This window comes from Microtus pennsylvanicus, chromosome 21, assembly GCF_037038515.1.
Source record: "Microtus pennsylvanicus isolate mMicPen1 chromosome 21, mMicPen1.hap1, whole genome shotgun sequence".
NCBI lineage: Eukaryota > Metazoa > Chordata > Mammalia > Rodentia > Cricetidae > Microtus > Microtus pennsylvanicus.
Genome location: NC_134599.1, coordinates 12,931,229 through 12,956,069, shown reverse-complemented (window position 1 = coordinate 12,956,069; position 24,841 = coordinate 12,931,229). Strand labels below are relative to the sequence as shown.

General features: G+C 49.0%; 1 protein-coding gene across 1 annotated transcript in view; it reads left to right on the top strand.

Annotated features, from left to right (window-relative positions):
• Positions 1 to 23,448, top strand: part of Nod1 (nucleotide binding oligomerization domain containing 1) — a 52,663-nt gene extending 29,215 nt beyond the window's left edge. Inside the window, exons 4-12 of the mRNA XM_075954978.1 lie at positions 1,923 to 3,747; positions 5,485 to 5,568; positions 6,635 to 6,718; positions 7,599 to 7,682; positions 10,726 to 10,809; positions 11,562 to 11,645; positions 14,316 to 14,399; positions 18,466 to 18,549; positions 22,189 to 23,448. Of these exons, the coding sequence (XP_075811093.1) occupies positions 1,923 to 3,747; positions 5,485 to 5,568; positions 6,635 to 6,718; positions 7,599 to 7,682; positions 10,726 to 10,809; positions 11,562 to 11,645; positions 14,316 to 14,399; positions 18,466 to 18,549; positions 22,189 to 22,261 (2,486 nt within the window). The 3' untranslated portion in view covers positions 22,262 to 23,448. The remainder of the gene's footprint in view (positions 1 to 1,922; positions 3,748 to 5,484; positions 5,569 to 6,634; positions 6,719 to 7,598; positions 7,683 to 10,725; positions 10,810 to 11,561; positions 11,646 to 14,315; positions 14,400 to 18,465; positions 18,550 to 22,188) is intronic.
• Positions 23,449 to 24,841: the final 1,393 nt, after the last annotated feature.

Genomic DNA, 24,841 nt, shown 5'->3' with positions numbered 1-24,841 from the left:
ATCAGTGGATTAATCTTGGGGAGGTCAGAGCCTTCAAGATTGCATCACTTCCCCAAAGCTCACTGACTGGCCCTGCCATTGGCCTTCGGGGTCATACCAGATTTAAGACATTACGGTTTAGAAACAGAGAGAAAGGGCCTTCCCAGAGAGTGAGTGTTTAGAGAGAAAAAGGCCAACCAGCAGTGCCAAGGGCCAAGGCTGAGCTTGCTCCTGTAGCCCAGAGGTGCCAGCTGGCCTTAGCCAGCGTCTTGGTGATACTGCTCTGTGTGTGTGTGTGTGTGTGTGTGTGTGTGTGTGTGTGTATCTGTGCCTGTGTCTGTGTCTCTGTGTGTGGTGGGATATTTAGTCCCAGGGTGAGTGGCTCTTTCAAAGGACTTCTCAGTTGGTTCCTTCAGCCATGACCGACTTTAGAGAGTCGTTCACTCTACAGGACAGCACACATATGCGACAGATTCATTTCACAGGTTATCATATGTCTGAAATGTCCAGCAAACACACGTTCATAAAGAAAAGGAGTCCGCCAGCAGCTGTCGTTGTCTGGCGTTGGGACAGAACAGAGGCTGGCTGCACACCAGCTCAGGAACTTTGGAAGATTGATGGATGCTTCATTCTAGAAATATAGTAGTGTTTACTGAATTTTATTAATTTACTAAAAATTAATTGACTAGGATATAATGCAATTTATAAAATTTTGTAATATAAATTATTATGAGTTATAACCAAAATAAGGTATAAAGTACCATTAGCGTTAAACTTTTTTAGTGGGGATTTGTGTTCTGGGCAGGTTTGGCCTTGAACTTTTTTTCTTCCCCAAGATAAGGTTTCTCTGTGTAGGCCTGGCTGTCCTGGATCTCACTCTGTAGACAAGGCTGGCCTCAAACTTACAGAGATCCACCTGCCACTGAGTTCTGGGATTAAAGTCCTACAGCACCACTGCCCAGTGGCCTTGTCCTCTTGATGCTCCTGCCTCAGTCCCCTAAACACAGAGACTACAAGGGTGTGACACCGCACCCATCCCTCTTTGCAAACGTCGAACAATCAACCGGACTAAGTTCATGGGAAAAGCTATAAAGGAATCTAGAAGTATGCATATGGGTATCTGATTTTTACTAATTGAATAATTTAAATTCAAAAACTATTTTAAAGGAGCATGTAGAATGCCTTTCTATTTGCCATTAAGTCCCATTTTTTTGTTGTTCAGGTATGCTGGGGGCATGGAGATAACAGGAACAGGTTATGGTGTCTCTGCTTCTCGAGACAACTTGGGGCTCACCCTTGGGGTGAGCATTTATGCCTCAAGGTGCTCACCCTAGGGGCCAGGGGTTGCACCGGTGATAGCTCAACAAATTTAGTTGGGATGTTTGAGGCCAGCCAGCTACGGAGCCTCTGTAAATCAGATTAATGTCCAGCCTTGCATTTTATATCTAAAAGTTTTGGCATCCAGTTTTGTCAGACCCCACTTCAAGAACCAAAGAAAGGCTGGGGTAATGTCCCCCTGTACAAGGCTTTCGGTGGGAACTGACTCTGCCATTCAAATAGGGCTGTGGGCAGCGGTGGGGCAGCAAGACTGGCTGGCCTGGCCCTCGAGTGTGAGTGGCTTCTGTCTTTAGAGTTCAATGACAACATTGTGCATTGGAACAAGGGAAGCCTGTCTCAGACACTTGACCTGGAGGGGCCTGCAACTCTCCAGCTGGCTAAACCTGAAGCCAAGCAGACGAGAAGGCCCGACCCTTAAATTCTGAGACACTGGCTCTTTGAGGCCCTGGGGGCTCCTATTAAAGGAGTAAACGACTTGGCTCAGGATCTGGGCTGTGGGTTTGTTTGCCTTTGTGCTTGCCACTCTGTCCCTAGCCGCCTTGTTTAATGCATCTACTCCTTGTCCCCTCACCTGGTTGCCGGGAAACATTCTTTCCCCGCTCCAGTGAGCAGATACACCCAGCAGCTGCGACACCAACTGGGCCGGGACTCCAAGTTCATGATGTGCTACGCCCAAAAGGAGGACCTGCTGCTTGAGGAGACTTACATGGACACACTTATGGAGCTAGTAGACTTCAACAACCAAAACCTAGGCAGCCTGGGAGGCCTGGACTGCCTGCTGGATCACAGCACCGGTATCCTCAACGAGCATGGCGAGACTGTCTTCGTGTTTGGGGACGCGGGAGTGGGCAAGTCCATGCTGCTGCAGCGGCTGCAGAGCCTCTGGGCGTCCGGCAGGCTGACCTCGGCAGCCAAGTTCTTCTTCCATTTCCGCTGCCGCATGTTTAGCTGCTTCAAGGAGAGCGACACGTTGTGTCTGCAGGACCTGCTCTTCAAACACTTCTGCTACCCAGAGCAGGACCCCGAGGAGGTGTTCTCCTTCTTGCTGCGCTTTCCCCACACGGCGCTCTTTACTTTTGATGGCCTGGATGAGCTGCATTCGGACTTCGACCTAAGCCGCGTGCCGGACAGCTGCTGCCCCTGGGAGCCAGCGCACCCACTGGTCCTACTGGCCAACCTCCTAAGCGGGAGGCTGCTCAAGGGGGCGGGCAAGCTGCTCACTGCCCGCACAGGCGTCGAGGTCCCCCGCCAGCTTCTGCGCAAAAAGGTGCTGCTCCGGGGTTTCTCCCCCGGCCACCTGCGCGCCTATGCCCGCAGGATGTTCCCTGAGCGCATGGCTCATGAGCATCTGCTGCAGCAACTGGATGCCAACCCTAACCTCTGTAGTCTGTGCGCCGTGCCGCTCTTCTGCTGGATCATCTTCCGCTGCTTCCAGCATTTCCACACGGCCTTTGAGGGTTCCTCGCAGCTGCCGGATTGCGCAGTGACCCTGACCGATGTCTTCCTGCTGGTCACTGAGGTGCATCTGAACAGGACACAGCCCAGCAGCCTGGTGCAGCGCAATACGCGCAGCCCGGCGGAGACACTGCGTGCAGGCTGGCGCACGCTGCACGCGCTCGGCCAGGTGGCGCACCGAGGCACCGACAGGAGCCTGTTTGTGTTCAGTCAGGAGGAGGTGCAGGCATCAAAGCTGCAGGAGGGGGATCTGCAGCTGGGCTTCCTGCGGGCTCTGCCAGACGTGGGCCCTGAGCAGGGCCAGCAGTCCTATGAGTTTTTCCATCTCACGCTCCAGGCCTTCTTCACTGCCTTCTTCCTGGTGGCAGATGACAAAGTGGGCACCCGGGAGTTGTTGAGGTACTTTCGAGAGTGGACGTCTCCCGGGGCAACACCAAGCACGTCCTGCTATCCTTCCTTCTTCTCCTTCAGGTGCCTGGGTGGCGGCAGCCGGTTGGGCCCTGATCCTTTCAGGAACAAAGACCACTTCCAGTTCACCAACCTCTTTCTGTGTGGGCTGCTGGCCAAGGCCAGACAGAAACTCCTTCGGCAGCTGGTGCCCAAGACTATCCTGAGGAGGAAGCGCAAAGTCCTGTGGGCTCACCTGTTTGCCAGCCTGCGCTCCTACCTGAAGGGTTTGCCCCGGGTCCAGAGTGGAGGCTTTAATCAGGTGCATGCCATGCCCACATTCCTGTGGATGCTGCGCTGCATCTACGAGACACAGAGCCAGAAGGTGGGGCGCCTAGCCGCCAGGGGCATCAGTGCCGACTATCTCAGGTTGGCCTTCTGCAATGCTTGCTCTGCTGACTGCAGTGCCCTGTCCTTCGTCCTGCACCACTTCCACAGGCAGCTGGCCCTCGATCTGGACAACAACAACCTCAATGACTATGGCGTGCAGGAGCTGCAGCCTTGCTTCAGCCGCCTTACCGTGCTCAGGTGAGGCTGCCAGCTGAGATGGGTGAAGAGGGACTCTCCCAGATGTCTCCGCCTCTGTCTATGCTTTCCCTCACATCTACAACAAACCCTCTTCTCTACCATACCTAGGAGCAGTCACGTCCTCCCTTTTAATTCATTCTCTCATTCAATCCCGAGTGGACTTGACCAGCAGATCCAGCCAGGCCTTGTGAGAAGCAGGGTGGGGAAAGCCAGGAGACCAGGAGACTAAAAGGCCAAAAGGACAAAACATATTTTTTTTTAAAAAAGGGACCAGTGTAGCCAAAGTGGCCAAATTATATAGGGAAGAACAGCTGGGGGAGTAGTGTAACCTAGCCCCCTGGACTAGAGAATTTAGGGGATAGAGAGGGTATGTCAGCCAGGGGGATCCTATAACAGGTAGAGACTAAAGAATGCTGGGAGAACTGGGCAGCCAGGGTCCACTTTGATATGTTACTAGGGCATCACAGCCATTGGTCCTGGGTTTGAGACCTAAGAGGGATGACTCTTCAGTGTATACCTTGTGCTCGCATCTAGTCTGATACTGTAGGGGACAGGTCCCGAGAAGCTGCCCTTATCTTTTTGATGTGGCTTTTCTGTTCTCTCTTTAATTGTCGTGGATGTCAGCTTTGGGGGTCAAACTTAGCCCGTGGCTTGTGCTTTTAAATAAAGTTTTATTGATGCGCAGCCACACCTGTCATTTGCTTCTGGGTTGTTTCGCCCTGTATGTAGGGTTGAGCAGTTGTTTGGCCCAGCAGCACAGCCTTCAGCATTTTCCAGCTAGTCTTGGTGTAGAAAGTCTGCTGCCCCGCCCCAGTCCAGTCGCCTCCCGGGGTTCCTGCTCTCATCTTGCTTCTCAGTTTCTTTCTTGAAGGTCAGGGTAGCTTGTTACAGAGATTGCTTGGATGAGTAGGGATGGAAAGAGAAAGAAAAGGGGGAAAGCGGGAAGGGGGAGAAAAGGCTATTGGGACTCAGTGGTACCCTTGCTTAGCATGCTGCAAGTCCTGGGTTCTACCCCTGGATCTTTGTATGTATTATTTACCTAATAAATACATACACACACGCACATTTTGCTCATGAGAAGCTATACTGCTGGGTTTAGAAAATTTTCTAGAGAATTTGCAGTCTGTGACTGGCCCTTGACCTACAGGGAAGCAGTCCCAGAGACCCCATTTTCCTCTTCTATATGCCTGCTCCCAGCCTGGCCTGCACAGGCAGCATTTGCACTGGGAGAGGCTGGAGAGGGTTGCTGCTGCCAAGACCCGCCCTTGCCCAGAAAGCAGCCAGTTTCTCCTGAGACTTCCAACCCAGAGCTGCTTTAAAAGAGTTGTTTCCCTGGGCAGCAGGATGCAGGCCTCTTCCCGCATCTGAGGTGTGCCAGTTCTAGTGGGGACTATCCTGCCCTGTATTTTGTAAGTTAGCTCATGTCCTTACTCCACTCCTAAAATGCAAAGGTACCCCCAGTGGTAGTGATCCCTAAAGGCGGTCCCTCACGTTTCAGACCTCATGACCCGCCCCCACTGTGCTCAGAGGATGGAGAAGTCACACCCAAACGCCGCCGATGTTGGAGACAGCTGGAGGTAGCTGGCTGTGGATACCCTTATTAGCCTCTGTGGCTTCAGGGCTGGGCTGCAGCCTTGTTGCTGGCCATGGACCCTAGGCAGCTGGATTCTTAAGCTGAGCACTTCCTCTGAAGTTCCTCTGCTCTGACTGGCAGTTGTCTTCACTGGTGTGTTTTAGACTCAGCGTCAACCAGATCACAGACACAGGCGTGAAGGTGTTGTGTGAGGAACTGACCAAGTACAAGATCGTGACATTCCTGGGGTAAGTCTTGCTGGAGGATATTGGGCCTGCTACCTTGTCCTAGTTCTTAGCATCAGAAAATTGGCAGACATGTGGTCCACTGGTGACAGAAACCATGGCCAGTGCTGGCATCCTCTGGCCTCAGCCTCCCACATGCTGGGGTTCCAGGCATGTACGTGGCTCCGGGTTCTGTTCTGGGCTCAACTGGTAGGCTCAGTTCTAGGTGGAATTGGAGCTAATCAAAATGCTTATGGAGCCCCCAGCTTCCTTACTTGTAAAACTGGGACCCAATCCAGGCAAGCTATTTTGGAGGCTACGAAGAGGAAGTATGTGGGGATAGGTTTTGTAGACGTTAAAATACCTGTCTATACATCAGACTTGACTACTTTGGATCTACTCCTAGGTCCAGGGCAGAACCGTATATATTGAATAGTAGTGGCACAGCCAAAAGGGTCCTAGGTAGAACCCTCCTTGAATACTTCAATAGTGCTGCAGAAAAATAAACGAATACTCAAACCAGGTAGTGCTAAGTAAAGGCCACCCATAGACCCAAGTCAGTTGTTAAATACGTTACACGGAGCTTTGAGTTTGGGGGTTGAGATGAGGGCACGTGGCCCCATGGCTGCTGCTGCTCTTGTCCCTGGAGCAGTTGCTGAATATTCCTGGACCACTGGATCATGAGGACACGTAAGCAAAAGGTCCCATGCTCCCCTCTGTTATGCATGACGAGTGAGAGTGGAGAGAAGACTTAATCAGAATGATTTAAAGAAAAGGACATAGGACTTTACTCTTCAGAAAACCTAAATCAGCACTAGCTGCATTATTGAGCATTGTGTGCTGGGCTGCGCATGACGGCATATGCTCCCTGTCACCACGGGGTGGAGAGGTGTATGGATTCGGCATAGAGGGGAAGTAAGAGAGCTGGCTTTGGAGCCAGGCTGATGCAGAGCCCAAACTCTGGTCTCTGTGTGTTCCCCCTTTCAACTTAGACAGTGGAAATCAGTAGGCAGCGCGTACTCGCTATAGGAGGGGGTGTTTGTGTGACACCGGGACTTACAGAGGCTCCTGGCTGTGCTTTCTCTCCAAGTTTATACAACAACCAGATCACTGATATCGGAGCCAGGTATGTGGCCCAAATCCTGGATGAATGCAGAGGCCTCACGCACCTTAAGTAAGTGGGGAAGGGCTGGGGACTCCTTAGAGGTTTCTTTTCTTTTCTTCTTCTTCTTCTTTTTTTTTTTTTTTTTTTTGGTTTTTCGAGACAGGGTTTCTCTGTGGCTTTGGAGCCTGTCCTGGAACTAGCTCTTTAGACCAGGCTGGTCTCGAACTCACAGAGATCTGCCTGCCTCTGCCTCCCAAGTGCTGGGATTAAAGGTGTGTGCCACCACCGCCCGACAAGGTTTGTTTTCTTTACCAATACCTGGGTCACCTCTTCCTTTCCAGTGTCATCATAAAGAGGTCTCACCCTAAAGCCCCTGCCAGCCCCATGGCCATACTAGTCCAGCTGGCCAAATGTGCTCATCTTGTGGAGGAAACATGACCCAGTGTGGGGTTTGGCTGTTGGCGGCAGTGGAGAGTTAGCTCTTTAATCTCCCTAGCTACTGGCTGGAAGGAAGGGTTGTATCTATTGCCCTTTTGGGGATACCAGGCAAAGATCCTCTTCTCCTGGGGAGCTTGATCCTTGGCATTGTCATAAATGTGCCCCTTCAGGCTGTCAATCACCCAGCCCTCTTCGTAATGGAAACACTTACTTTGACCATTGTCAATAAATGTGGGCATTCTCAAGCCTACTAAAGAGAGTGGTAGTTCTGGGGTCATTCTGAGAATCCCAGGCAAGGCTCCAATGGTTGACTACCAGCAGAGATCGTGGGCCACCTCATAGGGTGAACCCAGGCTGTGGGTCCCTCCCTGAGAGGAGGCCACAGGCATGGATATATGTGTGAACAAGATCACACTGGCAAAAAAGCGTAGGCGGGCTCAGTGTCGGGAAGAAGGGTGGCCTACTGTGGAGTCCCTATACTGAGGCTAACCATGTATGTCTCTCCCTGCAGACTGGGAAAAAACAGGATAACAAGTGAAGGTGGGAAGTGTGTGGCTCTGGCTGTGAAGAACAGCACCTCCATCATTGATGTTGGGTAAGTAGAAGGGACACCCTATCACACACACACACACACACACACACACACACACACACACACACACACACGGTGTATACAGCCTGCTGTCTGCGCGGGCACTAGCTGCTCTTCTGGACATCAGTGTGCCTGCCACAAGGACCCTGGGGCTGGCAGCACGGACACCCTGATGGCTTCTGCATGAAAAATGGGTGGGAAGTGTGACAACAGGGACTTCACACACTTTTACTTATTTAGAAATCAGCATCATCGTGATTGGGACACGGGAGCCTTGCTCTCTGTGTTCACTGCTGCCAGACATTGGTCCTGTTTTTAAGAATTTACTATTCTCTGCTTAGCTTGTTTTTTTTTAATGTTAAAAATTGTGGTAAAATTCACATGATATAAACTCAACCACCTTTCCCATGTTTAATTATGTAATTCAGTGGTGTTAAGTGCATTTATGTAAGGCAGCCATAACACCATCTTTCTCCAAGGAGCTTCTTGGCTCTGGCTGTCCATTCCTAGGCATCCAGATCCAAAGTTGAAGACATCACAGAGGTTTGTTGTTGTGGTGGTGATGGCTTATTTTACTTGCACGACACCCGCAAGGGTCATTCCCGTTGTCAGATGTGAGAGTTCCATTCCTTTCAGGCTGACCACCCTCAGGATATCTGCATTTCATTTTGCTCATTGGTTTCTCTGTCACTGGATACCCGGGTTGTGGACAGTGCTGATGGCCTTGGGTACACAGACATCCCTGCTAGATCCTGCTCGTACTTTCTGTGCTTAAACGCCCTACTGGGTTGCAGTAGAATGTTGACTCAGTTTCTGACTTCTTGGTTCATTATGATTTTTAATCTAAACTTTTATGGATATTGGTCTTTTGCCTGCATGTATGTTTGTGCACCACATATATGCCTAGTGTCACTGAGGGCAAAGAAGGCATCTGATCCCCAGGAACTGATTTTATGGATAAGTGTGAGCTGCCATATGGGTGCTGGGAATCAAACCCAGGTCCTCTTATTCTCAGAACCAGCTCCCTATTTTTTCTGTCTAATTTCTTGAAGGCCGCACGTGGTGTTCCTTAGAGCAATGCTTCATTTTACACTGCCGGTGGGAGTGTATGTGGGTTCCATACTCCCACTGGCAGTGCGTGTGGGTCCCATTTGCTCCACCTCTTTGCCAGAACTCCTCCCCCCTGTTTTGTTAACAGCAGCCATCCTAATGGTAGGAGGGGTATATCTCATGGTGGTTAAAAAACTTGCTGTGGCATTGTCATTTTTCCTGAATTATAAAAAAGAACATGGGGCTGGAGAGATGGCTCAGAGGTTAAGAGCACTGACTGCTCTTCCAGAGGTCCTGAGTTCAATTCCCAGCAACCACATGGTGGCTCACAACCATCTATAATGAGATCTAGTGCCCTCTTCTGGCATGCGAGCATACATGGAAGGAATGTCATATACATAATAAATAAATAAATCTTTTTAAAAAATAAAATAAAAGAGAACATCGGTGGTTTTCTTGAGATACTATGGGGAATATGAACAATAACAAAAATTGTCTTCCCAGAATTGCTTTTAAGGTGGGTATAATAGTACATGCCTGTAATCTCAGAATTTGGAGGGTGAAGGCAAGAGGATCACAAGTTCAAGACCAGTCTCAGCTATATATCAAGTTCAAGGCCAGCCTGGGCTATTTAAAATAAGAGACTCGCCACTGACATTTGAGAGCATGGGAACTCTTTTCAGTTCCCTCTCTCCCCCATTACTCCTTTTATAGAGCAGAAACCAACCCACGTGGACTTAATTCTGTCTTCATTTTTCACACAGTCTCTTGTCATAGTCTGACAATTTCTTACAAAATTGATGCTACTCAGTTGGTATTGTGCATGTATTTTCTCCGCAAAGTACTGGAAACCGGGGTCTCATAGGCCATGCCTGAAAGCAGCCTGCTGGGTCTTACTGCAGAGGTCAGACCCTGTTGTGCGTGGACTGGGTACATCGTTCTGCTCCCTGGAGACAGAGGCCAGTGCTCACGTCTGTGAAAGCACAGAATCTTCTTCACTGCTCTGCGAAGAATGACCTCATTATTTCATTTGACAGAGAAGGAAACTGAGACCTAAGACATGTTAATGTTTATGTAGGGTTGCACAGCTGTCTTTAGTTGTGATAAAGACCATGGGCCCAAATCAGCTTGGGGTGGGAAGGGTTTGTTTGGCTTACATTTTCCCATCGCAGTCTATTGCTGAGGGAAGTCAGGGCAGGAACTCAAGCAGGAACCTAGAGGCAGGAACTGAAGCAGAAACCACAGGGGAATGCAGCTTACTGGCTTGCTTCCCAGGCTCACTCAGCCTGCCTTCTTAGACACCCCAAGATCTCCTGCTCAAGGGTGGCACCGCCCACAATGGGTTGGGCCCTCCCACATCAATCAAGATGGGAGCATTTTTTTCCACTAAGGTTCCTCTTCCTAGTGGCAGAGCCTGAGGTGAGGGTCTCAACATGCAGAATGTGTTGGATGATCCTTTGAGAGGTCTTTCTGGAAAGGGAAGTCAGCTTCATTCATTGTTCTAACGCGCCACCGAGACTCGAGTGTCACACAGGGCCTGGCTGGCAGCATTCTTACCACATACAAGGAAGGTTGCTAGATGGTTTTAGCCACAGTTCCAGGCCTTGGTTTCCTGGGAGGCCAAAATCATCAATGGCCACTTTGCCTGCCCACTGTTGACCCAGGGTGGGAGGCTAGCCCTCCTTTCAGGCCAGGGTAGCCTGGGAGTTACTTTCTAGGGCAGTTGTTGGCTGAGGGTCTCAGTGAAGAGCGTTTGCAAAGTTCAGAAAGGCTGGTCTCAAACCGCACCACCGGCCGATCTGCCTGTCTGTGTTCGAGGTTGCTACTGCTTTCAGGCCTCTCTGTAACTGGGAGCCCAGGGCAGGCTGCTTGTGCAGCTGCAGGCTGGGGCCAAGGTCACCCCTCTGGCAGTTGCCTGCTGAAAGTGAATCCAGAGGGGCAGCTGACGTCAGGAGATGTGACTGTGTAACAGTCCATTGCTTGCCTCTGCTTTCAGGATGTGGGGCAATCAGATTGGGGATGAAGGGGCAAAGGCCTTCGCAGAAGCATTGAGGGACCATCCCAGCCTGACCAACCTCAGGTAACATGCTTTCTGAGAGGTGGGCTCCTGGGGCCCATGGGGGGGCTGCTGGGAGGGGGTGGCTGGCTTTCCTACTGGGGCAAATTTGATTGGCACATGACTTCTTTTGATCAAGTTTTTCTCCGTGGGTGTGAGGCGTGCAGTGAGGTGCTTTGCTCAGTGAACAACAGAGAGACTTGGGACACCTGCAGTCCCTCAGCCATCCTGAGGCACACCCTTGGAGGAGGAGGCTGGGAGCAGTTTTAAAGCCCAGACAAAACCAGAGGGACCCTAGCCCCTTTGCTGCTCTTTCTTTTTTCTGAGATAATGGACAGCCTTCCGTTAGCACCGTGGCCTGATTCCAGCATCTTGGAATCTTGGAGTATTGTAGGCTCTACCGTGGAAAGGGGGTTCAGGACTTTCCAAGGTCTTTTCATGGGCCTCTGAAATTCTCCGGTGATCTGAGTTGCCCGATGAATGCCCTATGCACAAGCCTGGCACAGTCCACTTTGGGGGCACCAGGATTCCTTGGCCTTCAGCTCATATGCGAACCCCTGAGTTCTGCCTTTGTTTTCCACCTGGTCTTTTCAGAAACAGTCATAAGCCTGACTTCACACTCTTAGGCTGCAAAGCCCAGGCTACTGTGGGCCAAGCGCTCTGCTTCCTGCCTGGGTCTGTGTCTAGATAAAAACTTTCCAAATGTCTGAATGTTGCAGGCAAGGCCCCCTGTGGATGTGTCTGTAGTAACCCAACCCCTGTGTTTTTCTTTCTAGTCTTGCATCCAATGACATCTCCCCTGAGGGAGGGAAGACCCTTGCACAGGCCCTGAAGCACAACACCACTCTGAAAATATTCTGGTAACATCTTGAGTCATTTCCAAGGGTTGGGTTTTGTTGTTATTCCCAAAGTTATGGAATCTAAACTGAAAAGCGCGTCTCCATTATAAAAGAGAATTAAATTTTCCCAAGCCATTTCCCCAAACCCAGGACTAATACACGGACGAAGTGAACTTTGTCACCCTCAGCTTCTGTGAAGGTGCCAGAAATCCCTTCAAAATGCTCTCACCCAGGCCTGGCTTTCATGGACCTTGTCCAAAATACCCACGTCCCCCTCTTGCATGGCCATTCACCCATGCAGCTGCCTCTTACCATGTGCACACATTACGATTTGGCTTCTGTGCCCCGCCTGTTACTAGAGACCTGGAATTCTTATACTTCGTCACCCCTACCTTTCTGGTAGGCCATTTAATCCTTCGTTTTCCTTAGCTTTCTTTGTGAGCAAGTTGCAATACCCCGTGTGTCATCTTCTTGCCTCCCGGTGCCCATTAGATCTTGCTAACCTAGTATTAGTTACTTATCTTGTGGCTATGACAACATGCCTGATAAAAGTAACTCAAGGAGAGAAGGCATTTACTCTGGCTCACAGTTTGAGGCTACCTTCCATCTCGATGGGGAAGGCAGGGTAATGGAAACATGAGCATGAGTTGATGCTGTCGGGACTCGGAGAGATGAATACTGATACTCAGTTTGCTTTCTTTCAATTGGCTGTGAGGCTTGTGCCCATGGGATGATACCATCCACATCTGCCTGCATTAACCTACCCCATTAACCCGGGCTGGAAACTCCCCCTACAACACGCAGAAGTTTGTCTCCTCAGTGATTCTAAGATCCTGGCAAGTTACCATCAGTATATATACCATTACACACAGTTATTGAAAATCCCATCTTGTGCCCAGTGTAGTGGAGAACACTTGTAGCCCCAGCATTCAAAAGGTTGAAGCTGGAGGACTGCAAGTTTAACACCAGCCTGGCCTTTGTCGTGAGAGTCTGATTCAAACAGTACCACAAATCATCTCTTTGAGAGCCCTGACTCTAAATCTGTTGCCATGAACTCATTTTTAATTATTTTCCTTCCAAAATGTTAATATTTTTAAATAACATATACTTTTTAGAAAAAATGTGCAGATGAAAATCTGAAAAGTAGGAGAAGAAAGGATTTCTCATGGTTTTCAAATACTACCGTTCTCCAGATGTTTGTATGTTCAAATACATACAAATATATGTATAAATATATAAATAAATATAAATGTGTTAGTGTATAAATAGGGTTCTTCACTATGCATTGCATACTGGACATGTCCATTCCAGTCAGGATGTCTCACTGCCATGCTGCTGACGTTTTGCTGGGGCTGGGGCTGCCCAGTGCATTGGATGGGCTACTGAAGCATCCCTGGCCTCTATCTGTTAGATAGAGCACCTCAAATTGTGAAGGCCAAAAGGTCTCCCTCCAGGCACTGTTAAGTGTCCAAGGACAGCTAAACCACCCTGGTTGAGAGCCACTGCTCTCCATGGACAAGAGTGCAAAATTTTTAGCACAAGCCATGGGTCCTTCCGCACCTTTCACACGGGCGGATTCATCCCACAGCAAGTTGGTCTCCTGGGCACCCTAGCACGGCCTCCTTATTTATTCTCTCTTATTGTCTCTAAGACACAATGCACCTTTGAATGGATGTTTCCTATTTCTTCAGTTTCTTCTGTTGGCAGGTACTTAGAATAGTCCATATTTTGCATCATGAGCACAATACCCCAGTGTGTGTGGCAAGGCCTAAACCTTTGTTACACATCTTTTTCCTTTTCAGCACTGAGGTTCAAGCTCAGGGCTTTGGGTAGGTTGGCCAAGAGCTCTGACACTGTGCTGTATTCACAGCCTTTCAATTATTTTTTTTTTAATTTCGAAATAGAGCCTTATTAAGTTACCCGGGCTGGCCATAAACTCACAAGTCCCCTGTCTGTGCCTCTGAGAAGTTGGGATTATAGAAGCCAGATGCCACATTTTTTTTTCTTTTTTTGCTTTGATGAACATCTTGCAACATCAGGGTGAATTTCTAGTCTGATGACTTTCATCAAGTGCAATATATTTAAGTTTGGGGTAGATGTGATCGGAGAATGATCTTTTAAACGGTGCCATTCTACTGCTGCCTTCTTCTTTCACCCATCGGAACAGGAAGGTCCTCTGCTGTTGACATTTGGGAGCATCAGTGCTTTGTCCCATCAGCTGCTGGGCGCAGAGCAATCGAGAGGCTTCCCGAGTTTGTCACGGGGTCTTTGTCCTTCACAGTAGCTTCAGAGAACAGCTGAGCTTGGTTCACCATGCAGGGTTTTCCCAGGTCTCCATGGTGACCTGGGCATTGGGCTGCCAGTGGCATTCAGCGGTTTAGGGGCTGGAGGCTGACCTGCAGGCACTGGCTCCTTGTCATGTGGGTCCTTCACTTCCATAAAATCCAAGTCTAGGTGAGGAGCCACACTGCAGGAAGGTGGGCAGGAAACAGCTCAGGGAAGGACTGACTGGAAGCAAGTGCCGTTATATGAGTTTACCTGCCTGCCGTGATGCAGGATTTCAGGGTAGACTGGGAGCCTGGACCTCAGCATGTGATGCAGGTCTTCGGGGAAGGCCCTGAACGGCCTCTGTGAACTCATAAACATCATCTGTCCATCAGCACTCCTGACTCAACATTTCCTCTCTTCTAGGCTGACCCAAAATGAACTTAATGACGAGGCAGCAGAGTGCTTCGCTGAGATGCTCAAAGTCAACCAGACACTGAAGCACTTATGGTAACTCATGGGGCTGGGGCCTGGACTCTGCTTCCCTGCACAGTCTTTGAGATGAAATCTACATATCACAGCATCCCACCCTCGATAGATGGTTTTTGTTTTGTTTTGTTTTCTTCTGTTGTTATTTTTTTTTCCTGGGTGGTGTTGGTGCACGACCTTAATCCCAGCACTTGGGAGGGGCAGAGGCAAGTGGATCTCTGTGAGTTCCAGTCCACCCTGATCTACAGAGTGAGTTTCAGGACAGCCAGAAATACACAGAGAAACCCTGTCTCAAAAAAAAACAAGAAAGTTTAGAGGTTTCTTGTATCACAAAGTTGTACTGCTGTGACTGTGTAGGTCCAGACCGTGTTCACTGTCCTCCCCCAAGCCCTGTTCTGCCATCTCTGTGCCCTGGTGACAGATTTCTGACTTTTGTCTCAGTTGTGGGCATTTCATAGAAATGGAGCCATTGAGCCTGACCCTTCATCTGTGCTCATTAGCACAGCTCCCAAGGTTAGCCCACGCATGGCAGGCTGCGTGCAGGGGATGGAGATGCATTTGCTCATCATCTGTTGATAGATGTTGGACCATTTCTTCTTCCTAACTATTCGAATGCTTCTCTAAGAGTTCACACACATATTTTTGCAAGGGCGCATTTTCATCTTGCTTCTGTACATACGTAAGCACCGACTTGCTGATAGCTTAGCGAGCAAGCTTGTTTGACTTTCTGAGGGAACTCCACACAGCTTTCCACAATGGAGGCCAGCACTGTGAGGATCACTTTCTCCCCATTCCCATCAAAACTTGCTTCTCCTTTTTTTTTTGCAGTGGATTTGTTTGCTTTGTTTGCTTTCTTTTTAAAATGTGATTTATTTTTAATTTCATACCTATATAAAATGTTCTTTGAGCAAAGTGCCAATTTATCCTCTCTTGTTCTTCTCCTTCACAGAGAATTTCTTCTTCCTCCTCTTCTTCCTAAGTCTTCCTCCTTTTGTGTTGTATGCGTGTGTGCACAGGTGTGTGTGCACAGGTGTGTGTGCACAGGTGTGTGTGCACAGGTGTGTGTGCACAGGTGTGTGTGCACAGGTGTGTGTATATGTGTGTGTGTGTGTGTGTGTCCCTCTGTGTTTCATTATGGTTGCTGGTAAGAGCATGAGTGGAGGGTTACTTACTAGAGCTGGGCACTACTGACCGCATCACTGAAGAATATGACACCCCCACCCCGTTCTCCTGCCCATAGCTTCTGTGGGAGGAATAGATCTCATCAGCCCCTTTCCCAGCCATGATGGAATGTTGCTGGCCCTGTCTTGTGCAGACTGCCATGTCTTCTGCGAGTTCATGGGTGTGACAGCCATGTCACGTATAGAAAACAATCCCCTCTCTGCCTTCCAGCTCCCTAAGCATTGGAGGGACGGTATGTACATCCCGCTGCACTCAGCGGTCACCGACCAGTTATAAACTCTACACTAAGAGTCACCTGCCACGAAAGTATTGTCTCTCACCGAGACCAAGTGCAGCATTTTCTACGGGTACAAACATAAATATTGAGAGGATAGTTTGACACCGTGTCCCAAGGATCTGTTGCCCCTCTTGGAGTATAGCCGTATAGTGAGTATGAACGCACACTGTGCTTTTGACACGAGCCAACAGTGTTGAACATCTTCTCACACACCTCTCTCTTCCTGGGCACCTATCACTGACGAATATTTCCACACCTTTAGCTCGTTTAAAAACCCAGTCATTCGTCTGCTTATTGTTGAGCTGTAAGAACGCCTCATTCTGTGTGCTAGACATTTTGTACGTAGGTTTGCAGGCATCGTCTCCTTCCTCTGGACTTTTCAGTCCGTGATAGTAATCTCGGAGGCACAAAGCCATTTCTGGTTTTGATGAAGTCCAATTTGCCCACCTCTTCTGTAGCTATTTATGTTTGAGGAATTTTACTTGATGGAATATTGCCTAACCCAAGGTCACAAAGATTTATATATAAGTTTTTCTCTTAAATTAGGTGAACAGTTGTGGACATATTGAGGTGTGTGTGTATATATGTGTGTGCGTGTGTAGAGATCAGAGGTCAAAGCCCAGTGTCTTTCTTGATTCTTCTTCATTTTATTTTTTTAAGACAAAACATTCCATAGAACCTAGTGCTCACTGATTTGACTGTACCAGGACCCACAAGCCCCAGTGATCCTCTTTTTATACGAGTGCCAGAAATCTAGACGCGGGTCCTTATGCTCGAGCATCAACACCTTTCCTGCCGTCTCCCTGGTCCCCCATTTTGAGTTAACTTTAGAATGTGGTATAAGGTAGAAGTCTTCATCCTCTCCACATAGACGTCCGTTCTGAGGGAGCATCAGCTGAGCAGCTCAGACCATCAGTGCATGCTTGTCCAACAGTTGATTACACATCCAGGACGAGTCTAGCTTGTCATGTTATGTGTCGGTTCTTATATCAGAATCTCATTGTGTGGACCAGTCTTGTCTCGAACTCAGGATCCTCTTGTGTCAGCCTCCTAAGTGTTGAGGTCACAGGCATGCACCACCATGTCTGGCCTCGCCGTCCTTCTGTAATCAGTTTTGTTCTCTCTCCAGACAGTTCTAGCTATTCTGAGTCCCTTACATTTGAATTTTTGGGAAAAGCCAGGTTTTTTCCTTTCTTCCTTTTCTCTTCAATTTTCAGATTTCCCCTGTTCCCATCTCTGGGTGCTGCGCCCTCCAGGTTGCAGAGCCCGGGAGGCTCAGAGAGGGGGTGCACAGCCATGCTGCTCTCATTGGAGATGGGGGCGGTGGTAGCCAAATGTGCCCAGCTCTGCCAGCTTCCTCTGGTACACTAGGTGTGCTACTTCTTCCTGTTCTCTTGTCGCATATTTTGTTATTTTATTTGTTTGAGATGGGTGCTTATTCCATAGCTCAGGCTGGCCTAGAGCTTATTCTGCATCTCAAGATACAATGATGAGAGCTTTGCCCCTCTGGTCACTGCGCTCTATCTTTTCCTGAAATGACACACATCAAGCATGCAGGAAAGTCCTGTCCAAGTTACTCCATCTTACAGGTGAAACATAGTGAGGGACACAGGATGCTCGCCAGTGCTCTTCAGCCAGACACGGGGGTGGTGAGAGTCTCTGACAACCTTGCTGTGCTGTCTTTCTGTGGGCAGGCTAGCTCCCATTGTCCCTAGTCCCTCGTCCATCCTGCTAGCAGAGGCCTTGTCTTCCTGGAGGGGCTCCTTCATGGATTAGTAGCCAGAATTTCGAAGACTTGGGGTTAGCAGTGGCCTCATATGCCCACAGCCTGGTGGAGACGAGAGTCCATACACATCCTTGCCTCTTTCTGAATCTATTTTCTGGTTGGGTGAAAGCATTGCTACAGACCCAGGTCCAGGCTGCAGACCAGGGGCTTTAGTATGCAGATCAGGGTTCAGCCTTGAGGCCAGGGCTCCAGGCTACAGACCAGGGCTCCAAGCTGCAGGCCAGGGCTCCGGGCAGTGCCTGCCCCCCAGCCTTGCATGTACTTTGCTTGACTTGACTCATGTCTGTCTGCAGCACAGATCCTCTGTGAAACTCTGTGTTTCAATGCCCCATCACTGGTACCGTGAGTAACAGCAGCAGAAAACCCCTTCCCTGCCCACTGTTGGGAAGAACCTGCCACCATCTTACAAGTCTTTGGGTTCCCAAAGAATTGATGACAAGTTGGTAGCTACTTTAAGTTCTGAACTTAAATACCCCAAACCTTAAATTCTGCCCTGCCTTTGCCTAACTATCTGGAAGGAGATGGCAGACAGATTGCTCTTGTTGTTCAGTCCTTTTGGGCTGGGGATCCCTGCAGTGAAGGACAGGGACACACACACACACACTCACACATACACAGGGGTATCTGTTGGCAATTACGCTATGTATGAGTCTCGATATATCACAATCACTATGTAAAACGCAAACATTAAGGAGTTTCAGGGCTATTCATTGTTCTCGTGTGTCTGAGGCCCTGTAGTCCAATGAGGAATTATGGGGATCCTGTTACCCCCTAACTCTGACCTCATAGGATACAGATTGGACCCAGTCTTCTGTGTTGACACAGGTGTACTCTCCTTTCAGGCTTATCCAAAATCACATCACAGCCACGGGGACAGCCCAGCTGGCTGAGGCACTGCAGAAGAACACCACCATAACAGAGATTTGGTAAGACCACGCTCTTGTCACAACACCCGATTTCATGGTCTCTGAGTGAGTGCCACTGATCATGTCATGGGATCCTGAAGTGATTCTCCCTTCCTCCTTGACTGTGAGGACGATGTGGGGAGGGGGCAGCAGTTCCACGGCTGGAGGGGCCCCAGCTCTTTAAAGCTCTTGTTTGCCTGATGCAGTGGCCCCGAGTATTCACGAATGCTTTGGAAATGTGTCCTGGAAGCCAGGCCTGGAGTATTCCCTCCCAGTGTGATCCAGGGAAGCTGGCAGCAGCAGAACCAACTCTTGATGAGAACACAGAGGCAACTGTGGATTCCCTGAGGTTGACGGAGCAGCCTCGCTAGGAGCCCAAGCCCCAAGTTCAGGGGGTGGATCCCCTTAACCACTTTCTCCCGTGTGCCTGGGGAGAGAAATTCAAGCCCCGAGACCTCCTGAGATGTAGTCCTCCCCAGTTATTAGCTGCTGAAAGGTGTTATTAGCTTTGCCTTGGAAATGTCGCTGCTTCACACACTAGCCCAAGGGCTGCAGCCAGCATTATTTTGAAATGAAACCCCGTAACTGGAGGTTTCTCTCTCATGTCCCAGTTCCTGAATAACCACTCTGAGGCTTAATGTTAATTACGAACTGTCTGGTCTATTAGCTCAAGCTTATTATTAACTATCTCTTACAACTTAAATTAACCCATTTCTGTTATCCTATATCTTACCATGAGGCTCGTGGCTTGTTAGCTCACCTCTTGTTTCCCTGGAGGCTGCTGGCGTCTCCCTGACTCCGCCCTTTTGCTCCCTGTATCTGTTTGGGTTTCCTGCGTAGCTCTATTCTGCCTGGCTATTGGCCAAATTAGCATCTTTATTAACCAAAGATATTCACAGCATACAGAAGGGCATCCCACATCAGAAACCAAGGGCAATGAGGTACCAACAGCATCTGAGCTGTCTCAGCCACCTTGCCTGAGGAGTGCATGTAGACAAATTTGTTTAAATGCTGGTTCTAGATGGTTGCCTCTTAGGTAATCCTACATCCTTTCGTGTAGACCATCATGGAGAATGTGGCTCTTACTCATGATCACACAGCAAAGCGTTTATGAAAAAAGACTGTCACAGAGATTAGAGCCCAACTCCAACAGAACATACTGTGGTGTTTGTGCTGAGGCCAAACTTTCTGTGAGGCAGTCCTGACTGAGGGCTTTAGGATCAGGTCTGCCCTCCTGATACTGCCAGGCACTCGCGTGATGTCTCCATCTGTCACTGAGTAACATGAACTTGAAAGCCCGCCTTGGGCTGCTGCTAAGACTCCAATGATGAACACGTGTGAACTGCCTCATGGGCTCACTCTGAGATCAGGAAGGAGCACAGAAGGGGGAAATAACCAAGTGTAACCACGAAGGCTGCAGGATCAGGCAAGGCCAGGAGGGAGCTGGACACAGGGCAGACCTCCTAAGGAAGAAATTTTAGACTAAGCCGTCAAGGATGAATGGAAGTTGGAAGGTTGGGGTAGGTCTCAAAGTGCTACATGCTAGAGAAGGGCACACACAAAGGCCCAGAGTTTGAGAAAGTGTCCACCGAGAACTACAAGCAGCCAGATATGATGGTACATGCATTTATCAGCACTCAACTCTATGGGAGTCTGAGGCTAGCCTGATCTCGAGGGAGACTGAGGCAGAAGCATCATGGTCAGCCTGCTCTACATAATGGGACCCTGCATGGTGATTAATATTGACTGTCAGTTTGAAAGGATCTAGAATCACCTATAAGGGAAATCTCTGGGCATGTCTATGAGGAAGTTTTGATTGAGTTAACTGATATGGAGAAACCCATGCTAATTGTGGATGGCACCATTCTGTGTGCTGGGGCCTCAGACTGAATAGAGGTAGAGATAGGTATATAGATGGATGATAGATAGATGATAGAAGATAGATAGATAGATAGATAGATAGATAGATAGATAGATAGATGATAGAAGATAGATGGATGATAGAAGATAGATAGATGATAGATGATAGAAGATGGATGATAGAAGATAGATAGATAGATGATAGATAGATGATAGATAGATAGATGATAGATGATAGAAGATAGATGATAGAAGATAGATAGATAGATAGATGATAGATAGATAGATAGATAGATAGATGATAGAAGATAGATGGATGATAGAAGATAGATAGATGATAGATGATAGAAGATAGATGATAGAAGATAGATAGATAGATAGATAGATGATAGATAGATGATAGATAGATAGATAGATAGATAGATAGATGATAGAAGATAGATGATAGAAGATAGATAGATAGATAGATGATAGATAGATGATAGATGATAGAAGATAGATGATAGAAGATAGATAGATAGATAGATAATAGATAGATGATAGATAGATAGATAGATAGATAGATAGATAGATAGATAGATAGATGAGAGAGCAAGCAGAGGGTCAGCGCTCATCTCTCTTCCTGACTGCGGATGCAATGTGACAAGTCACCTTGGCTTTTCTGCCATTCCTCCCTCAAATTGCATGTTGAGATAAACCCTTCCTTCCTCAGTTGCCTTTGTCACAGCAACCAGAAAATAAACTAATAGGCCCTGTCTAAAGAACTCCACAGTAGGGGGCTGGAGAGATGGCTCAGCGGTTAAGAGCATTGCCTGTTCTTCCAAAGGTCCTGAGTTCAATTCCCAGCAACCACATGGTGGCTCACAACCATCTGTAATGAGGTCTGGTGCCCTCTTCTAGACTACAGGCATACACACAGACAGAACACTGTATACATAATAAATAAATATTTAAAAGAAAAAGAACTCCACAGTAAGCTGGTGTGCCATAGACTCTGTGGGTGTGGAAGAGGGAGCCCCTGGGGGCTGAGGAGATAGGCAGAGCCCAGGCCTGAAAGGTCTCGGGGTCAGATCATGAATTTTGACCTTTATACTGGCAGCAGGGGAAAGCTGGTGACGGGCGTGAAGCAGGAAGAGGATGTGGTCAGCCTGAGCACATCTCCTAGAGCAGTCAGTAAGACCCTGCTGGGTCCACAGAAGGGTCTGGGCACTCAGAGAGCTGTGGGGGAACTAGGACCGCAGAGGGGCCTCGGGGCTCTGACCCAACTGAATGAAGGGAGGGACTCTTTAGTGAGCTGGGGCCTCTGGGCTGCTGTGGCAATGTTGGACTGTGTGGAGACATCCAGAGAAAGATGTCAAGAGGAAGCTTGCCTAACTGACCCGGCTGTGGCAAGACAGAGGCCAGGAACCTAGGGCCCAGCTGGTCCCCAGCCTTGGAGGGCATGAGAGAGCAGGCCAAGAACAAGTACCCAGAGACAGGAGAAAGACGAAGAGTCTAAGGTGTCCACCTGAGAGAGGACACAGTCCTGCAGAGAGGAAGAAGTCAAGACAGCTGAAATTCTGTGAAGGCTCAGAAGACCCGAAAGTGTCACTAAACTCGGGCTTATAGAGGCCGCTCATGAGCCCTGTGAGGTGCAGTAAACAGAGGAAGGGCAGCAGGGAAAGGCTGGTATTAACATTGGGTGTGCTTTTTAATTCAGGGTTGTATGACGCACACAGTGTGTGGAGTTCCTTATTGGGACAGGATGGATGCTATCCTATAACACTTTGTGTAAAGTTTGCTTTTTCTCCTTCTCACTAGTCTCAACGGAAACCTAATTAAGCCCGAGGAGGCCAAAGTCTTTGAGAATGAGAAGCGGATCATCTGTTTCTGATGGACTCTCCTGGGCTGGACCTTTGGGAATGAGAAGTGGATCATCTGTTTCTGATGGACTCTCCTGGGCTGGACCTTTGGGAATGAGAAGCGGATCATCTGTTTCTGATGGACTCTCCTGGGCTGGACCTTTGGGAATGAGAAGCAGATCATCTGTTTCTGATGGACTCTCCTGGGCTGGGCCTTTGACCTAGGTTGCTCCTCGGTCACAGACAGCACTGCACAGTCAGCAGAGATACGGGACGCTGTGCAGGGCCTGCAGCAAGGGGACTGTTAGGAGCCCTCCCCTGCAGATGCTCAGACTGGCAGTGCCCAAGCCGTGGCTGGGACTGTGCAGACGTAGAGTATCTTAGGAGCCACTGTCATCACTCAAAACCAGCAAGCTTTTCTATACAAAGAGGTTCCCGTACATATCCACAACAGTGTCTGAAGATGAAAGGATAGGAAGCAGGGGGCCATCCTCAGCTCCCACAGATGCCTGCTTGCAGGATTCACGGGACCGATGGCACCTTCAGGAAAGAGCTGGGATCTTGGGCAGAGCCGACAGCAGCTTTTCGCAAAGAAGGCACCTGGTGACCACACAGTTATCTTGAAAGCTCCTTCCTCTGCTCAATACCCCCTCCCACTGTGCAGATTCGTTTCTTCCTCCTAGCCGTGATTATTGAAGTAGGTCCACCGTGGGGAGGGCTCATTCAAGGGCCCCCAGCGAGCTGGTTGTCAAGGGCTCATCACAGACTTTGGTTTCCGTTCTGGATTCTCCCTGGCTGCAAATGGGAATCAGAGGATGCCCTCTAGATCCATCTCAGAGGAACTCTAGGCCTTAAAGAGTACTGAGGTCCTGCCTAGAGTTTTCCCCCATCTCTACCTGCCCTGCCCCCGGGGGGAGAATCAGTTCCCATCCTCCACAGCAGCAGGACTTGCCTCGGTGGTCCTGCGATCTCAAGCAAAACTCTCTCCCTTGCTTGTGAGCAGGAAGTATGGTCATGTTCTCAGCAGTTGGAGGGTGACTGAGCATAGCCAAGACTCAGATCAGCCAGCAAAGCATGGCAGATACCCACCACCATGGTGGGCATGTGGGGATGCCCAGCAGGGTGGGACGGTTGGGGATGTTGCCAAATAACATGTTCTTTTACCACCTCATTTGTAAATAAAATATACTTGCTATTTCTAGTGGCTAAGTCTGGGGGTTTTCTGAAGGACGCTGTCTGGAGGGAACACTAGGAGACTTGAGCCGCAGCCTGGCTCACTGCAGTGGGGGTCCTGGGGAGTCATGCTATACAGCAGAGGTGTCACCAAGGGACAAGAAAGGTGGAGGCAGCATCCAAGGTCGCTCTACCGGGTCTCTGAATCCAAACGGGCTGTTCCTGAGTCAGACACATGGGCATGTCGGGGTGGAACAGGCCCCATTTCACACCTTCACGAAAGCACAGTGGCTCCTGTAGGCCAGCTGTCTCCAGGGGCTCACCGCTGGGTGGAAGGCCAGAGGAGCTTACCGCAAGAGGCTCTGAGTCAATAGTGGTAGCAAGAGACAGTTCAGGGGACCCTCTGACTTCATCTTTTTGGTCCCAGAATTTGTGTGGTTTTGAAAGGGAGGGTACAGTTGAGGAAGCTAGGGGGAACACTGTAGGGGTTGACAACCCCAATCCCATCAGGGCAGTTCCCTTAAAAGCACTACTGTGGGGATCCCCACCCTCTCCACTACAGGCCCCGATATTCACCGAATAATCACTCTCCGGGGTGACAGCATTCCCCTAGCCAGACTGGGAGGAATCTACCAGAAACACAGGAAATAGCAGCATGCCACGGGTCAGTGACGCTTGCAATGCGCCGCACGCTCCCCATGTCTTACAAGAACTTCTCCGGGACAAAGCACAGATTTATCAACAGTCAAAGTGAAACCCTTGAGAGGCTAAAACATTCTCATTATTGCCCTTGTGCTATCAGAACTGTGACCTGGGGCGGCTGGGCATGAGTGTGGGTTTGGATTGCAAGTCTATCATACTTCATTCAGTCCTCCTGGTGGTGAGAGGCGGGCTCTGCTTTCTCAGAAACCGAAAGTAGCTCCCTGCTTTATAGCAGAGGCTTTGGGCCTACAGGTAGGCAGAGGCTCCATATAGCCGAAGAAAAGAAAACTAGTCTTCCAGTGGCCCACCCCTGTAATCCAGCTGTGAAGAGGCTAAAGCAGGGCCGTTAGTTCAAGGTCAGCCTGGGCTACTACAGGGAAGAGGATTTGCCTAGGAGGTGCAAAGCCTGGGTTTCATCCCTGGTATTTATTTCCCTTCCAAATGTAAATGACAATGAAAATTTTCAATATGAATTTTGAATATAATTTATTTCCATAGGATGCTCTGACTGATTTGAGAGAAAAAAAACACACAGTTCCTACCGTTCATAGATGCTATCATGACATATCCAAGCTGATCTGGAACTTTTCTCTTAAAAATATTTATTTATTTATTTGATGTGTGTGTGTGTGTGTGTGTGTGTGTGTGCTTACATATGTATGTGTGTGCTTGCGTGAATATAGAAGTCTGAGGAGTTGTTCCTCATGTGCTATTCACCTTGTTTTTGAGACAAGGTA